General features: G+C 45.3%; 2 protein-coding genes across 2 annotated transcripts; one reads left to right on the top strand and one right to left on the bottom strand.

The window, feature by feature from the left end:
* Window positions 1–67: 67 nt before the first annotated feature.
* On the top strand, window positions 68–6469 carry gmeb2 (glucocorticoid modulatory element binding protein 2). Its single transcript, XM_076095300.1, has 10 exons — window positions 68–420; window positions 1368–1524; window positions 1660–1730; window positions 1862–1986; window positions 2117–2220; window positions 2828–2985; window positions 3691–3759; window positions 3894–4031; window positions 5310–5432; window positions 5549–6469. Exons 2-10 carry the CDS (start codon window positions 1382–1384, stop codon window positions 6100–6102), a joined length of 1485 nt encoding a protein of 494 aa, XP_075951415.1. The 5' UTR covers window positions 68–420; window positions 1368–1381; the 3' UTR covers window positions 6103–6469.
* A 1486-nt stretch (window positions 6470–7955) lies between these two features.
* pdyn (prodynorphin) lies at window positions 7956–9236 on the bottom strand. The gene is made up of 2 exons (XM_076095542.1): window positions 9114–9236; window positions 7956–8516 (listed from the first exon to the last, which is right to left on the bottom strand). The coding sequence occupies exons 1-2, from the start codon at window positions 9234–9236 to the stop codon at window positions 7956–7958; spliced, it is 684 nt and encodes a 227-aa protein (XP_075951657.1).
* Between the last annotated feature and the right edge of the window lie 8828 nt (window positions 9237–18064).

The following is an 18064-nucleotide window of genomic DNA, read 5'->3' as shown; positions in this document are numbered from 1 at the left end:
CACGCACACTGTAGGAGTTAACCGACTCCAGAAGATGGCGGTAGCGCAAAACTACTGACGCTAGCTGCCGTTAAACTGCAGACAAGTAGAAGAAGAAGAAGAAAAAGGCTGTTACGATCTGCTTAAAATAAACACAAAGAAGAAGGAATAATATGGAGTAGTTTTGAGAGGATGCAATTTAATGAATTGCAAGAGTAGTCCCCAAACATCGTAAAGAACTGTGCGGCAGTGTGGTGTTAGAAATATGAAGGAAACAACTGCTATGACTCTATTCACTGCATTCTCCTTTTAGCTAACACGGAGCTAACGTTAGCTAGCAGCTACCCGGTGGGGGCTAACCGTCACATCCCCTCATATTTTCACCGTAAGACGAGGCGACATTCATCAACTAACGACTGTTTTTTTTATTAAGACCAAAAGGTAAGATGTATTTAATATCCCAAATGCGTATGCGGTCCTGTTGGGTCTCAGCTAAATATGAGTGCACGACATATAGCATTCAATTACAAGTTTAGTTTGGTTTTAATCTAACGGTAACCTTCGTGATACTGTCATTGTTAATTGCACACTGCACTGTTCGAGTTAGCTAAACAGGGATGTAGCTTAGTTTACTCTATTATCTAGCATTAACGCACGTAACGTTAGTTATATCGGCTATGGTGGAAGTTTAAAAACCATGCCATTACCAAAAGTTCTTATTAGTTAGAGACAGCATCTGCATGACACGCCGTTGCTCACTGTATCTGTAGTGTAACGTGACAGTCAGGACGTCTCCACCGATCACAGCCAGGCTCATATCAGAGAGAGAGAGCCACCGGACGCGGAACGAGTGACCCATAAGTCCCTTCACGTCTTTGACTGTTTTCACCGTCGTCAGTTGTATTATTCAAGTCTGAAGAGTACACCAAAATATACTTCAAAATCACTGAACCTAACATTTTGTTAGGAGACAAATATTGTTCACACGTAGGACATGAATCTTTCCCCTGAAGAATAAACAATCTTAAATAAGATATAAATGATAAGGTGCCTTGTACTCTTTAACTTTGTTTTAAAGGCTCGACAGTGAGCTAAACAGCTGTTTTAATGATTTTTTTATAATGGAAATCTACCACAATTGACTTATTGTGAGCGATTTATCACATGGACCCATCTCTACGCTGTATTTCATATGTTGAACATTAATGCCCACTGCTTTCCACAGTGCATTTAAGTTGTAGCCAGTTTTGGATTTAATATTACAAGATAAATACTTTTTTTGTTGTTGTAATTACTCAACTTTTCTCAATACTATAAAAACAATATTTTTAATACCTCATGTTTTCTCCCTCTCTCTCTCTCTCTGCTGTCTTACTCTGTGTGTGAAGCTCCCCCTGTCCTCATGGCCTCGTCAGAGGTCAGCATGCAGGACGTGAGCGAGGTCGTGATCGTCACCATACCGGAGACGGTGGGAGAGGACCTCCCCTCTGTGGTGGAGGAGGACAAGGTGGTGCTGGTGACTGCAGAGCTGACCCCTCAGCTAGGGTAACATACCTCACACATGCTGCTTAGTGGTCATCGGCGCACACACACACACAGCGGAATGTCAGTCGTTGAAGAGCTTGTCCTGTTGTCCAGTTCGCTATATTGAAACTCATAAACGCCGTGTGGGTTTTCCAGGGAGGACGTCCTCACGGTGGCACAGGTGGAGTCAGAAGCTGATTCACTGTCGAGGGAAGAGGCAGTCATCGGTAACGTGGCCCGCAAGGCTGTGTGAACATATGCAGTCTTCCCAGTGATCCAAAGCACAGAATAATGTCCATCTTCAGTTTGCATGATCAGACGACACAATTGATCATGTTTTTGGTCTCCGTCTCTGCAGTGAAGCTAACCGAGGAGGTGGACGTGGAGGCCGACGTCTTCTACCCGATCACCTGCGGCGACGCCAAAGCCACACTGGTGTGGAAGAAGTTTGTCTGCCCCGGGATCAACGTGAAATGCGTCCAGGTACGCGCCGTCGCCTCGGAACAACAGAGCCTGCAATGCAAAATAACAAAAGCTCATTTGCGAACCCGTTTAAGGAAATCATCAACGGCTCATGGTAGTTGTTTTTTTCTTTTCTCGCCTCTCTGATCAGTTCAATGAGCAGCTCATCAGCCCAAAGGAGTTTGTGTGCTTAGCGGGGAAATCCACTCTGAAGGACTGGAAGAGAGCTATCCGTCTCAACGGCACCATGCTCAGGTCTGGACTCATCACATGCACTAACAGGGAGTTCTACTTGGTCTGGGGATATGGGCCACAAAGCTCAAAGGCTCCGTTTTTACTCAACAAAGGCGACATTTAGTGAATTGCATGTTTCGTGGAAACATGTCGGGGTGAATCCAGTTTATTACCGGATCATGATGCTGATGACCAGGATCATTCTGCAGACATATTGCAGGAATTTGGTCAAATCCAGGCTTTCATAAATAATGCAGTCGGGTTGAATTTGTATTGTGATTTTGAAGATTTAGGTAATGCATTGATAACTAACCAGTCAGAATGAGTACCTTCACTTCTGAAACCTAAGTGCATTTTGCTGCTAATACTTCCATTATTTGATTCTATATTTATAACATATTTATTATTTTATTTTATTTTGGATTTCAGGGCAGAGACAAACAAACATTGTAAGAGTTTGTACAGATCACCTCTTTTATATTTCAGTAGATCCATATTTCCATAAAGAACTTGGTTCCATCTCCTCCTTCCGTGTGTTGGTGATGGTTCTGTTAGTAAACACAGCGAGTCTGTCCTCATGTTGTGCATCGTGCCCATTAAAAGCCTTTCATCGTATTTCCGTTCACAGGAAGATCATGGACTCGAGTGAGCTGGACTTCTACCAGCACACAAAGGTCTGCTCCAACACGTGCCGCAGCACTAAGATCGACCTGGTGGGAACCAAAGTGTCCATCGGTGGAGATCAGCCTGCGGAGCTGCTTCCTGCCACGCCCTCATCGGCCGATTGTGAGTTCCACATTAACACGCACCAACACGTGTCTGTTTCTACATGTTTTCCTCACACACAGACATGTTTCTCCTGTAGTGATGATGATGACGATGACACATTACAGCTGATTTTCACACCCTGATCTGAGCTCTGTAGCAATACAACAGGACCCTACCAGACCTAACTAGACTGAATATCAATATCTAACCCAATGTAATGACGGGATGACGTCGGCACACCTACCTCACGTTACATTGATCACATGATCAGCACTCATCCAATCATTTCAAATTAAGAGCGCTGTTATTGAAGATAACAAGGTACGAAGGTAAATCCGGTTGCAGAATTCCTGGATGACTGCCAGTGGCAGTAAACAAGGTGGATCTGCCTCCAGGTCCAGGTTTCATATCGGTCACATACATGACATGTAGACGACACCCGGCCGCTCAGAATCTTCTCACCCTTAAAGGTTCTGAGTGAGCAGCTATTCACAGAACCAGAGTTGCCTCCCTGACCGCCAGCGGCTGTGAACAAAGTGGATGAGCCTGATTACACTCAGCGTTTGAGGAACAGAGCCAGGGGCTTCAACAGTGGCAACACTAGTGAAATGTGATCGTAATGCAGCGTGACCCAGAATGAGTCCAGCAGCAGGCTTAGACACACTGTGTGTCTCAGTGTGGGGGTGCTGTTCAGTGAGCGTTGTTCTGCTGCTTGTGTTGCAGTGAATGGAGCAGTCGTCTCGTTTCCAGACGTGGCGGAGGAAACATCAGAGTGGGTCACAGCCATCGGAGGTGATCAGCAACCTGCAGACACACACTCCATCATGTGCAATGGACTAGTCCAGTGGACCGTTGTATTCTTAATTGTGTGTGTGTGTGTGTGTGTGCGCGTGTGTGTGTGTCCGTCCGTCCGTGTGTCCGTCCAGAGGACTCTGTGGCATTCTGGCGCACGGTGAAGGAAGCTGGACTGCTGGAGGAGGTGGTGGAGGACTTCCAGAAGGAGCTGCAGGAGGTGCTGAAGGGGTTGCAGGAGAGAGTGTGTGACCCACCACTTCAGGTCAAAGGTTGGAACCACACACACACACACACACACAGAAGCAGGGCTTTTGGAAACATTCCAACTGAAATCCACCCTGCGCTTGTTTTTCTCTGGAACTGCAGTGGAAATGATCACCATGACAGAAGGCGGTCTGCCTCCACACTTGACGGTGTGTTGGAGTTGTGCTGGTCACGAACTACAGTTAGAGTCTGTCGCCTGCAGCTCTTCACCCAACAGCTCGCTGCTCTCTGTTTGCACCGTTCCTCCCTGCAGTATTTCAGACAGACCTGCTCATGTCCGTATCTGGGTGGTTGGACCTGTTTTCACTGAAGAATGAAGCTCTGCTGGCTTGGCAACGAACCCGCTGCATTTCCTATAATCGTTGATAATGATAGCATTGGAACGGGGGAAAGCTTTTAATGTGAAGAGGCGGCAGCAGGGAACGTGAGAGCAATCAGTAAACGGTAAAATAACGCCGAAGTACAAACAGGAAAGTCCAAACCACTGAGACTCAGGTGGAAGCCAGAGAACGTGCTGAGAGCTGAACGCAGAGAGGCGTTTAGAAACGGAGCTTTCCCTCCAGTCTCAAGCGCCAACACGAGCTTAGCCACCAAAGACACGGCTACACAGGCTACACAGGCAACCCTTTGTGGCCTCCAACATTCCCTGTGGTCAGTGTTCTAAACGTCATGCACAGCTGTTTCAGTTGAATTAGTCGGACAAGTTTTGTTGTCAGCCAACTCAAAAGAGACCAAAATGTAATGTTTCTCTGCTTGTTCAGGCGGATGAGAGCTTGGAAGCGAGTGTAATCTAGGTTTCACACCAAAACAGCGTTTCTGATATTAAGCGGCTCATTGTAGACATCGGTTCGTAGTGAATACAGCTGTTTACAGCTGCAGCTTAACGGTCTGTGCTTCAACAGCTGTCACCTGTGTAGTCTGTCACAGCCTCTAACAGCTTCACATGAATCTGTGCATCTCTGTGACTGCGCATATTATTTACCAACTCAAACACACCTCATTTAGAGTTAAGTGATTAGTTTAAACTCAGGATTAATTGTATTAACATTGGCTAAAATATTCAACTCTTTCCCTCTACTGTGTGTCAGTAACATGATTTTTGTCCGTATGGAGATTGAAAGCATGAACTGTAAGTCTCTTTAGACTGATGTGAGAATGACGTTGAGTCAGACGTCACACAGCTCCCTCTGCAGACATTAAAGGCCTTCTATTACCTTATATTACTGGAAACACCTTGATGTGTAAAATCCCCTTTCATGTTTAACATGCGGTGTTTTTTTCAGATGCTGTTTTGCTCAACAACATCGTGCAGAACTTCGGGATGTTGGACCTAGTGAAGAAGGTTCTGGCCAGTCACAAGAGCCAGATGGACCGCTACAGAGAGCAGTACACTCGCAGCCTCGCCGGTCAGTACAAGGGCCCTGAACAGAGTCTTAGCATTCAGGATGGAGTCGTGTTTTGTGTGTCAGCTGTGGAGAAACGCGGACCCTGCATACAGATGATGTGTTGTCTCCCTCTGCAGCTCTGGAGCAGCAGTGCGACGAGCACAGGAAGCGGGCCAAGGAGCTGAAGAGCAAATCCCAGCACCTCAACAACGTCCTGATGACCCTCACCCCGGTCCCCGCGCCCCCAGCGCCCAAGCGCCCGCGGCTGACCCGCGCCGTCTCGGGCCCGGCCTCGGTCAACGCCACCCAGATCACGCTGCCACTCAGCCAGCTGACGGGCCTGCAGCTCGGCAAGATGCTGACCATGGCAGGGGCCTCGGCCGGCACCAACCTGGGCGGCTACACCTTCCTGACCTCCTCGCTCTCCGGGTCCGAGCTGGGGGCCGACGCCTCCAACCTGACCGTGCTGTCCGCGGCGGCGGGTCAGGAGGGCGGCTTCAAGGTGGTCGGCCCCCAGTTCCAGCTGGTGACTCTGCAGGCCGCGCTGCAGAGCTTGGCCACCGCGCAGCAGCCGGTTGGCACCATCAGCGTGGTGGACGTCACGGCGACCGCTGATGAGTCTCAAGAGGAAGGCCAGGCAGACGGCGATGAGGAGAGGCAGCCGGAGCAGGAGGACGGGGAGCAGCAGTGAGACAGACGACAGCTGTCCTCTCCCCAGTCCCCCAGCTCCTTAGCCACCTTCATTTCAATGTTTTGGACGCTGGACTGAACGTGCGATGGATGGAGGGATCGTCCACATTTTGACTTTTTCACATCAGCTTATGCACGGTCTTCACTTGTCACTTAACACACGAGCCTTCCTTGTAGATGTCCGTCAATTTTCAAGATACCTAGATTTCTATGGTGGCATCTGGTGTGAGCGGTGTGTGATGTGACTGTAAATATGTATTGGTAACTAATATATTTGATACAGCTCTTTCTGTAGGGATTTATTCCACATAGGCTGGAGTAACAAACAGTGTTGTTTAGTTTGATAATAAACGCTCACTTTTCAAGAACAGATTGTGTCTCACTGTTTCTAGTCAATATGAACGTGTTCTCTAGCGACCAACCGGCAGAGGAAAACTGGATCGTACATTTTAGAGCTTTTTTAAAATCCCAACTCGCGGTCAACTCACTAGCTTTCCCCGGATGTCTTCATCAAACAGCTCGGTTGTCATGGAAGCTTCACAGCTGTGGTCACATGACAACTATTACTAATTAGAAAGAGGAGGGTAAGAGACCAATGTTTCATACACTAATATGTTCTTTTTGCTGTTGAGGAAAGTGATATTGACCATCAGGCTGTATAACTAGTATAGAAAGTATATCAGATCAGTTCTGTGTATTTCAGCACTATCGGAGGGCTGCAGTGTTCTCTTCATCTGGTGGGTCAGTGAGTCCTTTGATTAAACAAAGGTCAGAATGAAGGACTGATGCACCTGGACCAGTGAACCGGGCCCTGGATCGCGTCTGTCGTTTGGCCACAAGATGGCGCAACCGTCTCACCGTCCAGTGGCTCCCGGTCGTTCCTCTGGTTTGTCCGCGCGCTTCAGATTTGAGCTTCCTGGTCTCCTGAGAAGTGCCTCTTGGACTCTTTGCGCACAATAATGTGATTGTTGTTGGATCACGGTAAAATAATAAGCAGCGCGTGAACTGACTGTCTGAATCTCAGAAACGGGTTAGATTGATGGACGGCAATAACGGGAAAACGGCAAACACGTTATATTTTGGCTTTGCGGGATATTTTGTTATAAAAAAATTAAAAAAACGTCTGACAGAAACGGTAAATAAAAAGGAAGCATACCTGTAGAAACATGTCATATTGGTTTCGGGTGTATGGATCTCATATTTAAACTTTGTATTAACCAATAGCTTCCTCACCAAATGTTCTGGTGGTATGATCATTTTAATTTTTTACTGTTTTAAGTTTATTATTATTTAGTTTATTATTCAGAAAAAAATAATTGTCAGTTATGAGAAAATGTGGCACAAACGTAGGCATCTCATTATTTTACTAATATGTCACACGCCTTCCTTTAATGAAGGATACACATACAATATGAACCAAATTTAGGATTAAAGAAAAATAAGTATTTAAAATTCCACTATGACGTATGCCAAATTTAAGAGTATCTTAATATCTTATTTTATTTATGACAGTCTCGTCACGTCCAGGTATGAGTCCGCCGATAAGGAAAAATAAAAGGACCAATATGCTGAAGGGAGTTTGGCGCGAGGGCTGAAATCAGTCAAGTCGTTTTGAGTCGTTGGCAAACAGGAAAGTGGTTTTATTCATGTTTTTATTAAACAAGCATCATTTATTGAATGTCAGACGATGATGCCAACAACACAGAGATGATAATTATTTTTACACAGAAGGCAACCGAGCTGGCTGTAATATAGGCAGGCATATGATACTTTCTGGTTAAATGGTGTCATTTCAAGTGAACCTGCACAAGTTCTTCGTAGTTTTTCTTTATTTTCACCCCCCGCAGAGTTCATCTATAGGCTCAAGTCATCGTAGTAATACGGCTCCTCGGCCGAGCGCACAGAGATTTTGAAGTGGCGGCGCAGAAATCCTCCGTAACGCTTGTCCCACTTCAGGTTGTTCAACTTTGGTCGGATCCGCCTCATGAAGCCCCCGTAGCGCTTCTGCAGCTCCTCGGGCTCTTGGCTCTCCGTCTCCGCGGAGCTAATCCTCTTTGACTTAGGACCGAATTTGCGTAAAAAGCCGCCGTAACGCTTCACGTAACTGCGGAGCCGGTCCTCCGCGGCGTCGTCTGCGTCCGGCGGCGCGTCCGCGTCCCTCTCCTCCAGCCTCTTCAGCAAATCCTCGTACTTCTTGGGCAGCGCCCCGGCCTTCGGGACGTAGTTGTCGCGCCACGGAGAGGCGAAGATTTTGTTCTTGTTCTTGTCGATCCTCTTGATGAAGCCGCCGTAGCGCTTGACCAGGTCCGCCTGCTGGCTCTCCTCCTCCGCCGCAGCTTCGTCCTGGCTGAAGTCCGCCAGCCCCGAAACCCGGTCGCAGCTCTCCAGCTGCCCCTCACACTCGGTGTTGCACGACTGCGGGACACAGGAGAAAAAGAGCATGAGACCAATATCGGCGCGCGCGCGCAAACACACACAGTGAGATGTGTGGCGCTAAAAGTCAATTTTACACTTTTTTTTGCTGAATAACAGGTTTTGCTGTCAGTTTGAGAAACCAAGAACACTACCCGCACCCCAATTTCCTCCTTACATTTCTCTTTAAGTACCTTTAAGTCCCCTTAAGTGCTAACACACACTCTGCTTGTCCAAAGAAGGATCCAAATCTAAGGTTTTACGCAACCCATATTAAGCCTATGAGGCTATACATTCATTCACACTGACACATTTGGCATTTTTAACTTTAGGATTTAGGAAATTGAAATAGACAAAAAAAATAAACGAAGTTTCGTTGAAGAGAAAAACAATTTGGAAGTTTAAACGTGGATAGATGTCCGAAGTTAACCCAATTCCAATTTAGGCGCCCGCTGCCAATCATTTCAAAATTAAACTGACAAAAAAAAAAGAATGCAACAAAAGCCCAATAAATTCTCCAAACAGCAGCAGTTTTTTCCACCTCTCTCTCTCTCTCTCTCTCTCTCTCCGTGCTTCGTGTTAAGTTGTCTCCGGTCTTACCAGGCTGCTGAAGGCGGCGTCGGGGCCGAGGATCTGCTGCACGCATTTCTCGCACTGCGAGGAGCAATCTGCGTGGATGGAGGGCGGCAAGCTCAGCATCAGCACCAGGACATACCACTCCATTCTTCACCAGATCCCTGGCACACGCAAAGACGCATACACACACACACACACACACACACACACACACACACACGCACACACACGCACAAAAAAGAACACAGGCAGTGAGTCTGGGTAAGGCTCAGAATTGAACCGGCTTGGTTTTGAGGACTCCCAGACTGTAGACATAACTTAACTTGTAGCTACTCAAGAAAATGACTTGCTTCCTGAAAACACTCTTAATTGAGTCAGCTTTGATAATAGCTCGTTAAAACACACGATGTTATTGATCATGTGGACCTGTGCGCAGTGCGTAATGGCGCACCGAAGCCAAGTCTTTCTGTCAGCACTTTGTTACAAGAAAATAGAAATATGAAGTGTGTCATCACTCAGACCAGAAAAGACAGTAAAGTAAAAAAAAAGTGTAGAGTCGGTACCTCAGGAGTTGGACAGATTCTTCCAGCCGTAGTAAGACTCACAGAGGCGCATCTACCATCAAACGTCCGCCCTCCAACTCTTTGTGTTTCTCCTGCGCGGCTCGTCGCCTTCGCTTTTTATCGCCGGAGACTCGGTCGTGTCACCGCGGCGCATCAGAGCATTCTAATAAGGGACCAATGGGAGGGGAATGTGCTGCGTAAATAAGCCCACCGCCTCCCTGCTTCGGGAGGCTTTTGAAAACAACGCCCACACAGAGAAGGTATACCATCATTCCATCTCTCGGGGGCCTCGATCAGAAACCTGGGCTGTAAAAAAAAAAATCAATGAACAAAGTGATTTCTCTTTTTCAGTAAGACTGAAAGAAAGTAACCTACAGGAGAGACTTCAATAGAAGACACTGTTTGATATAAACACGATGAATGAGATCTTCATTCATCACTGTCATTCACATCTTAAGAGAAAGGACTGGTTTGGACATTGCTGGCCTTCAGCTCACACCTTTCTTTTGACCATTTGAGTGTAGTGGAACAAGCTGTGAACACAACACCGACATTATCGCCATATAAAGTTGTTAACTTTGTACTTCAGTTAACAAACGGGTCTTTTGCCACATAGCAGATTTGGAGCTGCACGATCATTCATCTGAAATATGCTTGTTTCCACCTGATGAATGTAAGTACAATATTCCTTTGTTTAGCTCTTTTTTGGTCTCTAACTATTCCTGAGGGGAATATAAAGGCACTGGTGTGTTCCTCGTCTCTAGCTGTGTCGTTCTGCTGTTTGTTGTTGAGCAGGTTGTGAACAGTGTCTTTATCACATAGACTTTCAGAAGTGGACGTAGTCAAGGTGACATCACCCTTTGGTTTGTGGACTTCTGTGTTGAAGTCTCACGGTCAGCATTTTGGCCGTCGCCATCTTGTTTTTGCAACCACAAGTGACACAAAGGGCAGAGCTAAGTACAACTGAAAGCAGCATTTGACATTTTTAGGCAACCAAAATGTTTCAATTAACTTTGACAAAGGGAAAACACACAGCGAAAGGGTTAAAGTTGTAAGACGAAAACACAGACAACTCCAACGCTGTGGTAGCGACCTGTAATCAAAAGGCAGCCCCGCCCCTATAGCATACCCTGCTTTATGGTCTATTTGACTCTAAATGGACCATAGTTTACTAAAAGAACATCATGCTGTATTGAAGAAGACTTGAAATATAGCAATTGAGACCATAAACAGGCAGTGTTCCTGCAAGACACTGAATCCTTAATTGATCCCCCCAGTTAGGGGGGCTGGAGGGGAGGAGTCCTAACTTAATATTGCGGGGTAACCGGCCCCCTCTGGTCCCCATCTAGAACCGCCCCTGCTTACAATGTTTAGGTATTAAATCCAGATAGAAGTAGGGTAATTTTTCTCATAGATTACTATACACTCAGACTTCTTTTTTTTACAACCAGAGCAGTTGCCCTCTGATGGATGTTAGAGAGAATGCAAATGTAAGGCACTTCAGCATTGGCTTCACTTTCTAGACCCGGAGGTTTCCGCCTGGTTTATCAGAGCTTTCTCACTGAAAACAGCTGCCTGCTGTCTGCTGGTTGATGAGAGCACTGAGACTGAACCAAAACAATAAAGTCTTGGGCTGTAAAACCCAGGGGAACTGCAGTATTGGTGATAAGTCAGTGGGTTTGCTTTAAACTAACAAAGTGCCGTCCTATCACGTTTAAAGACAAGTGTTTATGCAGTACCTGTTTCAAATGGCCAAACTCAAAGGTAGAGTAAAGTCTTGATCCAATTAATTGAACACACGGGCAAACTGCTGCACACTGTTGGACATTCTTTCCTCAAAGTTATTCATTATGTTGCACTCGGCCTTTTGCATGAAAAGGTAGTTCTGTCTATAACTTGAGAGAGAATTTAAACCCCCGCTTACTTTCATACCTTTGCACACCTGACCAATCCCTGTGTTAACTGGGCGTGACTGTCAGATTGTGCTTCGGAAGCTTACAAATCTGATCGGGCCACAGCTACCCCTGCTTCGAGGCCATGGAAAGAAGATTTCGGACATTGCTTAACGACCCGATAAGCACTAACTATGAAGCATGCTTGCGCCTTAAGCACAATGCTTCCCGGAACTCAAGAGGTATGCTGACTGTTCTGCAAAGCTTGGCCTTGTATCTTTGACTTTCTCCCGAAGCGCAGCTTTATGATGCACCACATGTGTCGGGCACTAACGATTTCTCAAACCTGAGTGGAAAATGCTCGCGCCTCCCTCGCCTCTCGGGCAAATCTACGCCTACCGTGGTGTCATCATTGCCTTCGTGCTGTGTCGTGTGGTCGGTGGATGCTTTCAGGCCGCTTTGTGTAGTAAATTAGCAGCAAGCGAGGTCAGCGAGCGCTTTACGCTGCGCTGTGGGAGGTCCCCGGTGAAATGATCCACACATGACAATCGGGGGCCTGGTCCCATTTCAAGGTCGAAGCCTTTCAAAGCTCATTGATAGATCAAGGCTACGCCGTCGGGCCTCCGTATCTTTGTTTTAGTTGACAAATGAAGAGAAACCTCGGCCGTGCGACTGACTGGTGCAGTCCACAAGTGCTTTTCACTCTGGCATGATAGCAAGTGTTTCACTTGGATTGCTTTTCATATTTCTTATTCCAAGATAAGAAATGATTTCTTGGTTTGCCGATGTTTGCACTGACATTACACTCCTGTTGACAATGTGATATTTAATCCTGTTTGCACTTTTTATTTCATCCATCTTCACTTCGAGATAGAAATTAATATCTTTAACTATCATGACAACTGTTTTCATCGAATCATAACTTACTACGCTGTGACGGCGTTATATTCCTCTAGTTAGTAGAAGGTGCTGCTCAGCAATACTCAGGGGGCTGACACCTTCTACAGTTAAAATACATCCTTTTAACACACAAAACACGTAGCGCTTAAACATGAGGATTTAAGTCACCAACACAGTCACTCTGTCAGTCCGCCCAACACGTTGGTCCAGAGCAATATAGCTCCACTGTAATCTCCATACACATTTTCTACATTCAAGCGTTCTGGTTTTCTGTTTGTAGTCTGAGTAGTATTGACCAATCCCATTTGAGCAGGCTTTGCTGAGTGCAGGTAACAGTCTGTGTGTAGAGAAAATACTGGCTCACTCTGGAGACACTAAAGCATTGCGTAACCTCAACCATTACACCTGGTTCAGATTAGGCAAAGATTATATTTAAGTTAATAAAAAGTTTAAAAAACTCCGGTCTCTTCCATGAAAGTCAAGCCTACAGCCTACAGAGAGGTCAGAGCCCTGACATCTTATTGCCAGGACAACAACCTGCATTTTAATGTCGGCAAAAGGAGCTGATTGGGAACTACAGGAAGTGATAACAGAGAAGGACATGCCCCCATCTCCACCAATGGGACTACGATGGAGAGAGTCAAAAGCGTCAGGTTCCTCTAGGTTCACATCAGTGAGGACCTGACCTAGACTCACCACACCGACATCATCATTAGCATGGCGAGATAGTGGTTCTTCTTCCTCTGCAGGTTGTGGAGGCTCAACATGGAGTCCAGGATTCTCTTTAACTTCTAAAAAAAATGCGCCCCGTATCCATTTTAATGCCAGGTGTAAAGGGGGTCATTGAGATTATCCCGACCGGCTGCATTATCGCCTGGTGTGGCAGTTGCACCGCCCTGAGAAAAGGTCTGCAGACAGCGGTGAAAACTGCTCAGCACATCACCAGGACAGAGCTGCCATCCATAGAGGACCTTTGCAACCAGCGGTGCATTAAAAAGGCCAACAGAGACCCAAACCACACCTGCCACAAACTGTTCCGCCCTTTTTCAGAGGCAGGCAGGTCGGTTCGGCCAACTGATCTGGATCCTCCTAGATGCTTGCTTTTAGAGATTTTACTAGCTAGTCCAACTGGTAAGTGGCCCCTAGGGTAGACCCTGAATACGCTGGAGAGATTATATATCTCGTCTGGCCTGGGAACGTCTCAGGGTTCCCCATAAAGGGCTGGAAACATTTCTGGGGAGAAGGACCAATGGAATGCCCTGCTAAGCCTGCCGCCCCAACGAACTGGCATTGGATAGCAGAAAGTTAATGGATGGATGGAACAATCGTGGTCATGGTTAAAATAAATCAACATTGACTGTTGTGGTGATCTCTGGTGATAAAGTCTATATGTAGTTGTTGATCTATCTATCCACCCTAAGGTCCTTCGTCTGTTGACTTTATTGCTCTATATGGACATCACCTGACGGACAAAAGCCATCATTTCTAAGGCTGCTAGTGAGACAAACAAGAAACATTTTTGTATCGGGGTACTTGCTTAAGCTTCGATCTTTCTGGGATGAAAATCTTTAAAGGGCATCTGACTCAGAAAACCTTGAACATCATCACAAAAAGTTTTTGTGTTTTTTACAGCCAGAAAGTTCTGTTTTTATGATTTAGATCCAATTGTGTGTGATGTGACTAATCACTGCCTGGCCCATGGATATATGACAGATACAGTTTGGGGATTCAAAGGCTGAGTTTGTGCATCGTATTGACAAGCTCTTTCTTTCTTCTTCTTCTTCTACAGCAACAGCAACAGTGAGCTTTCTCCCTGCACAGAGCAGAACTGACCCTGAACACGCTGAATGCAGTGACTCTATACAGTGCAAGATAAAAAATCTGACACCACAAAGTAACGCTCATGGGTGTCTGGTGGATTGATAGCATATAGAACACAATAGTTACTATGGTTACCATGGTACACCTTTTCAGCTGCATTTGTCCAGCATTTCTGTTTTTTCGGGTAATCCTGGTTCTACTTTTTTTTCTTTACCCCAACACAAAAATTGCTGAGTGCTGGAAAATATAACTGTTCATTTTTTTTTACCATCATGTCATCCTGACACGTACGTTTTAGTTGAACAAACTGGACTTCATGCTGGGATATTCTTTGTATAGTTATGGTTTACCTACGAGAAGGAACAATCATACGTAAGTGTACCAAGCGGCTCCAAAAGCGAGTCAATCCCCATGGAGACCCATTTTAAAATGTCCACTTTTACAGCCTGGTACAAAGAACGGTTTTGGTCTTTCAGCTAATTTCCCTGTTCATGAGCAGGGGGTGAATTTTTATACAACTCACCCGTTTAAAGTGACAAGTCGCTACCCAGCCTTTGTACCGCAGTCGGCTCTACTAAATGAAACTCTAAGGAGTCAGAACCTATAATAATAATAATAATAATATAACAAAACATATATGAAGGCTAAACTCGTACTTGGAGAAATTTGCACAGTATTATAAGATATTATCTAAAACTATTAGCGCTCTGTTGTGCCATCCTTTATGCTATTTAATGTTATATTTCTACAAACGATGATGATAATTTCATCAGCTGGTCCACAGCTGACCACCAGTGTCAGTAGCAGACACTCCGGCTCTCTCCTCTGAGCTGCAGAATGTGATGGTGAGAAAGCACAGATAAGATTCAACCTGGTTCATATCTTTTATATCTTTGACAATTGAAAGGTGCTCATAGAATAGTTATGGCTCATTAGCACAAATAACACTGCTGGTTTGAATGTTTGTGATCAAGTGGATCTAGTCTGTACTTTATCAGGGGTGGTGAAGTTAACATTTGTGTGGACAATAAGACATTAGTGAGATGTATGCCTTGCCAATGCAACAGTCTTTTCTCTTAGTTTAGGTTTTATAGGGCTACAGGTGCGTTTACTCAGCAGAGGTAACATTAACTGACGAAAGTCGATCTACAGGAGAATAAATATTTGAGAGCAGTACAGAATGCCTGAGACTCTTACTTATACTTTTAATTGTCACCTGGTGCCTAAATTTAGAGTTTTCCTTTAAATACAGACCGTTACAACATAAATTGCTGCAGAAAACTTGCCTAGAATAGAGGAAATTCAGTATTCAATGCTCAAAATGTTCTGGGGGAGGACCCCTTAGACCCCCCTGCTTTATATGTTATAATGTTGAAACCACAACTACGCCCTTCAATAATACAACACGTGAGGGGGTTGTGATGGTGGAAGCAGCTGCAGCAGGGAATGATATTGACATGAGGGTATAGCAGCAGAGCAACAGTCACACGTGTCAGGTTATAATGTCCACACCGTAAACCTTCATGAATTGGATGTCAAGTAGAGGACTCAATGAAACCTCCGATGTAACTGTGATGTCAAGTGGTTTTTCTGAACTAACGCTAAAAAAAACACACTAATAACCAAAGTAACAAATCCATTGCAGTGTTTGCACAAAATGCCACATTTGATGACCAACTCATTCTTCAGGTCTGATATAAAGAGAACAAACGTTAATTATGTCAGTCAGACCATTTGGAAATCACACATGCAAGTAATTGGAGTGACATCATTCATTGACTTAGAAATGTTTTCACAGGAATTTTAATAATTTAATAACAAATTCTTCATTGTATTGCTCTAGTTGCGTTTAAATCTCGTTTCTTTTTAGACTCAAAAGAATCAATGAAAAAGGAAACTAGGTGGAATCACAGAACTTGTTGCTGCCGACCTTGTGTTCAGGACATATTGTATACACGGTGACAAAATGTGCTCCGTGTTTCCTCTATTCATATCGAAATAGGATGAAGAAGCTCTTCGTCCACGAAGTGTTTAAAAATCACGTTATCTCTTTCTTAATGAGCTTTTGTCACTTGGCCAAAAGGTTCCTAAGCAACCTGGAGTGGGATGTTTCTTTGTGGTCCTTCATCTTTTCTTTCATTGCTCAGCGTCACCTTGGCTGAAGCACTGTGTGACAGGGAGCATTGATTTATTGGCTTCTGTGTTAGACTTATATTTACACACTTCTGTCCTTTATTATCCATTGATCCAGTGAGTATTATTCACATGTGATGCGGTGGATGAGACACCGGTTAAATATATCGTATAACAATGTCCTAAAGGTCACACTGTAGAGGTGTTCAGACCGACAGACAGGCCAATTGCATATAAGATGCAATGGCCAGATCAACCTGTTAGGGGCCCTGGGCAAATGCTGTTTGACCCCCCATCCGCAATCACAACATAACATGTATGAGTATGTGCAGTGTACACACCAAACTAGATAAGGCAGTTGGTTCCTGCATAGACCTACCTTGATGTTACTATTAACATTTTTGGTCGGAAAGTAGATCAAACAACCACAAAGAAATGCAAAACGACCTAAATGAGACAACCACAAAGAGAGGTCAAATAACCACAAAGACACATGAACTGAACAAAAGCAACGCTAAACCACCACAAAGATACACAGAATTAGCATTAGGAGACACCGTACTACCACAAAGTGACATAAATGAAGCACAAAGAGACGCAAAACAAACACAAAGAGACGTAAATTGACCAAATGAGATGCCTCTTACAACACATGTACTGACCTGTAACAGCATCAGCCTGCACAGCAAAAAAAGAGTCCCCTCACTTCCTGTTGTTCCACTATCCTAATGGAGAGGTATGGAATGGATACGATCAGTTCCATTAATAGTCACTGACAGTGACCTGAAACTGGCAAAGTGGAAGTAGTGAATGAAACAGTATATCTATTTCAGAAAAGAAGTTCAGAGCTGAAGATGACGAGTGTCACATCAGTCTGTTGTATTGATGGAATTATTGCAGTGGAAATGCACACTAATAATATAATAAAATATGATGAAATATAAAACAAGCAATAAGTGTCACGGGGCATGATGAGGACTCAAGCGCAGACAGTCAGAGTAGGGGAAAAAAAGGTCTTTAATAGCTCACAAACAAAAACAGGTAATCCAAGGACAAGACAAAAGACGAGGGGGAAAATCCGGCAGGACAAGGCAGGGCAGACAGACTGGGAAACCGGGAACAGGATGAGCAAAACGGGCGGGTAGGTAGGAAACAAACACAATGATCTGGCAGTGAGTGAGTGAAAGACAGGGGTTTAAATAGTGACTAGGCAGAGTGAACAGGTGAGAGTAATGAGCTGATGAGGTGAGTGTGACTGGCAGGTGCACTGAATGAACTGATTAGGTGAGTGAGGAGCTACAGAAAGAAACAGACACAGAACACACAGGGCAAAGCCTGATCGTGACAGTACCCCCCCTCCAAGGGACGGATTCCAGACGTCCAAAAAGGAAAAAAAAGAAAAACATGAACATCTTCCAAGGGAGGGCGGTGGGGGCCCGGAGGAGGGTTATAACTCCTCCGAGGCCGAGAGTCAGAGTCCACAACCGGGTGGGTGGAGGGGGTCCGGAGGAGGGATGGCCGGCCTGGCAGACTGGGGAGACTGAGGGTCCGGAGGACGGAGCTCTGGAGACTGAGGGTCCGGAGGACGGAGCTCTGGAGACTGAGGGTCCGGGGGTCGGAACTCTAGAGACTGGGGGTCCGGGGGTCGGCACTCTAGAGACTGGGA

Source organism: Anarhichas minor, unplaced genomic scaffold (genome assembly GCF_050575085.1).
Source record: "Anarhichas minor isolate MPS153535 unplaced genomic scaffold, ASM5057508v1 ptg000020l, whole genome shotgun sequence".
In the NCBI taxonomy this organism is placed as follows: Eukaryota; Metazoa; Chordata; class Actinopteri; order Perciformes; family Anarhichadidae; genus Anarhichas; species Anarhichas minor.
Note: the sequence above shows the minus strand (reverse complement) of the source record. Positions and strands in the feature narration are given on the sequence as shown.

Coding starts and splice junctions, on each gene's coding strand:
- pdyn (XM_076095542.1), bottom strand. CDS start 9,236: ATGGAGTGGTATGTCCTGGTGCTGATGCTGAGCTTGCCGCCCTCCATC. Junction 8,517..9,113: donor ACGCCGCCTTCAGCAGCCTG/GTAAGACCGGAG, acceptor TGTGTCCCGCAG/TCGTGCAACACCGAGTGTGA.
- gmeb2 (XM_076095300.1), top strand. CDS start 1,382: ATGGCCTCGTCAGAGGTCAGCATGCAGGACGTGAGCGAGGTCGTGATC. Junction 1,987..2,116: donor TCAACGTGAAATGCGTCCAG/GTACGCGCCGTC, acceptor CTCTCTGATCAG/TTCAATGAGCAGCTCATCAG. Junction 2,221..2,827: donor CTCAACGGCACCATGCTCAG/GTCTGGACTCAT, acceptor TTCCGTTCACAG/GAAGATCATGGACTCGAGTG.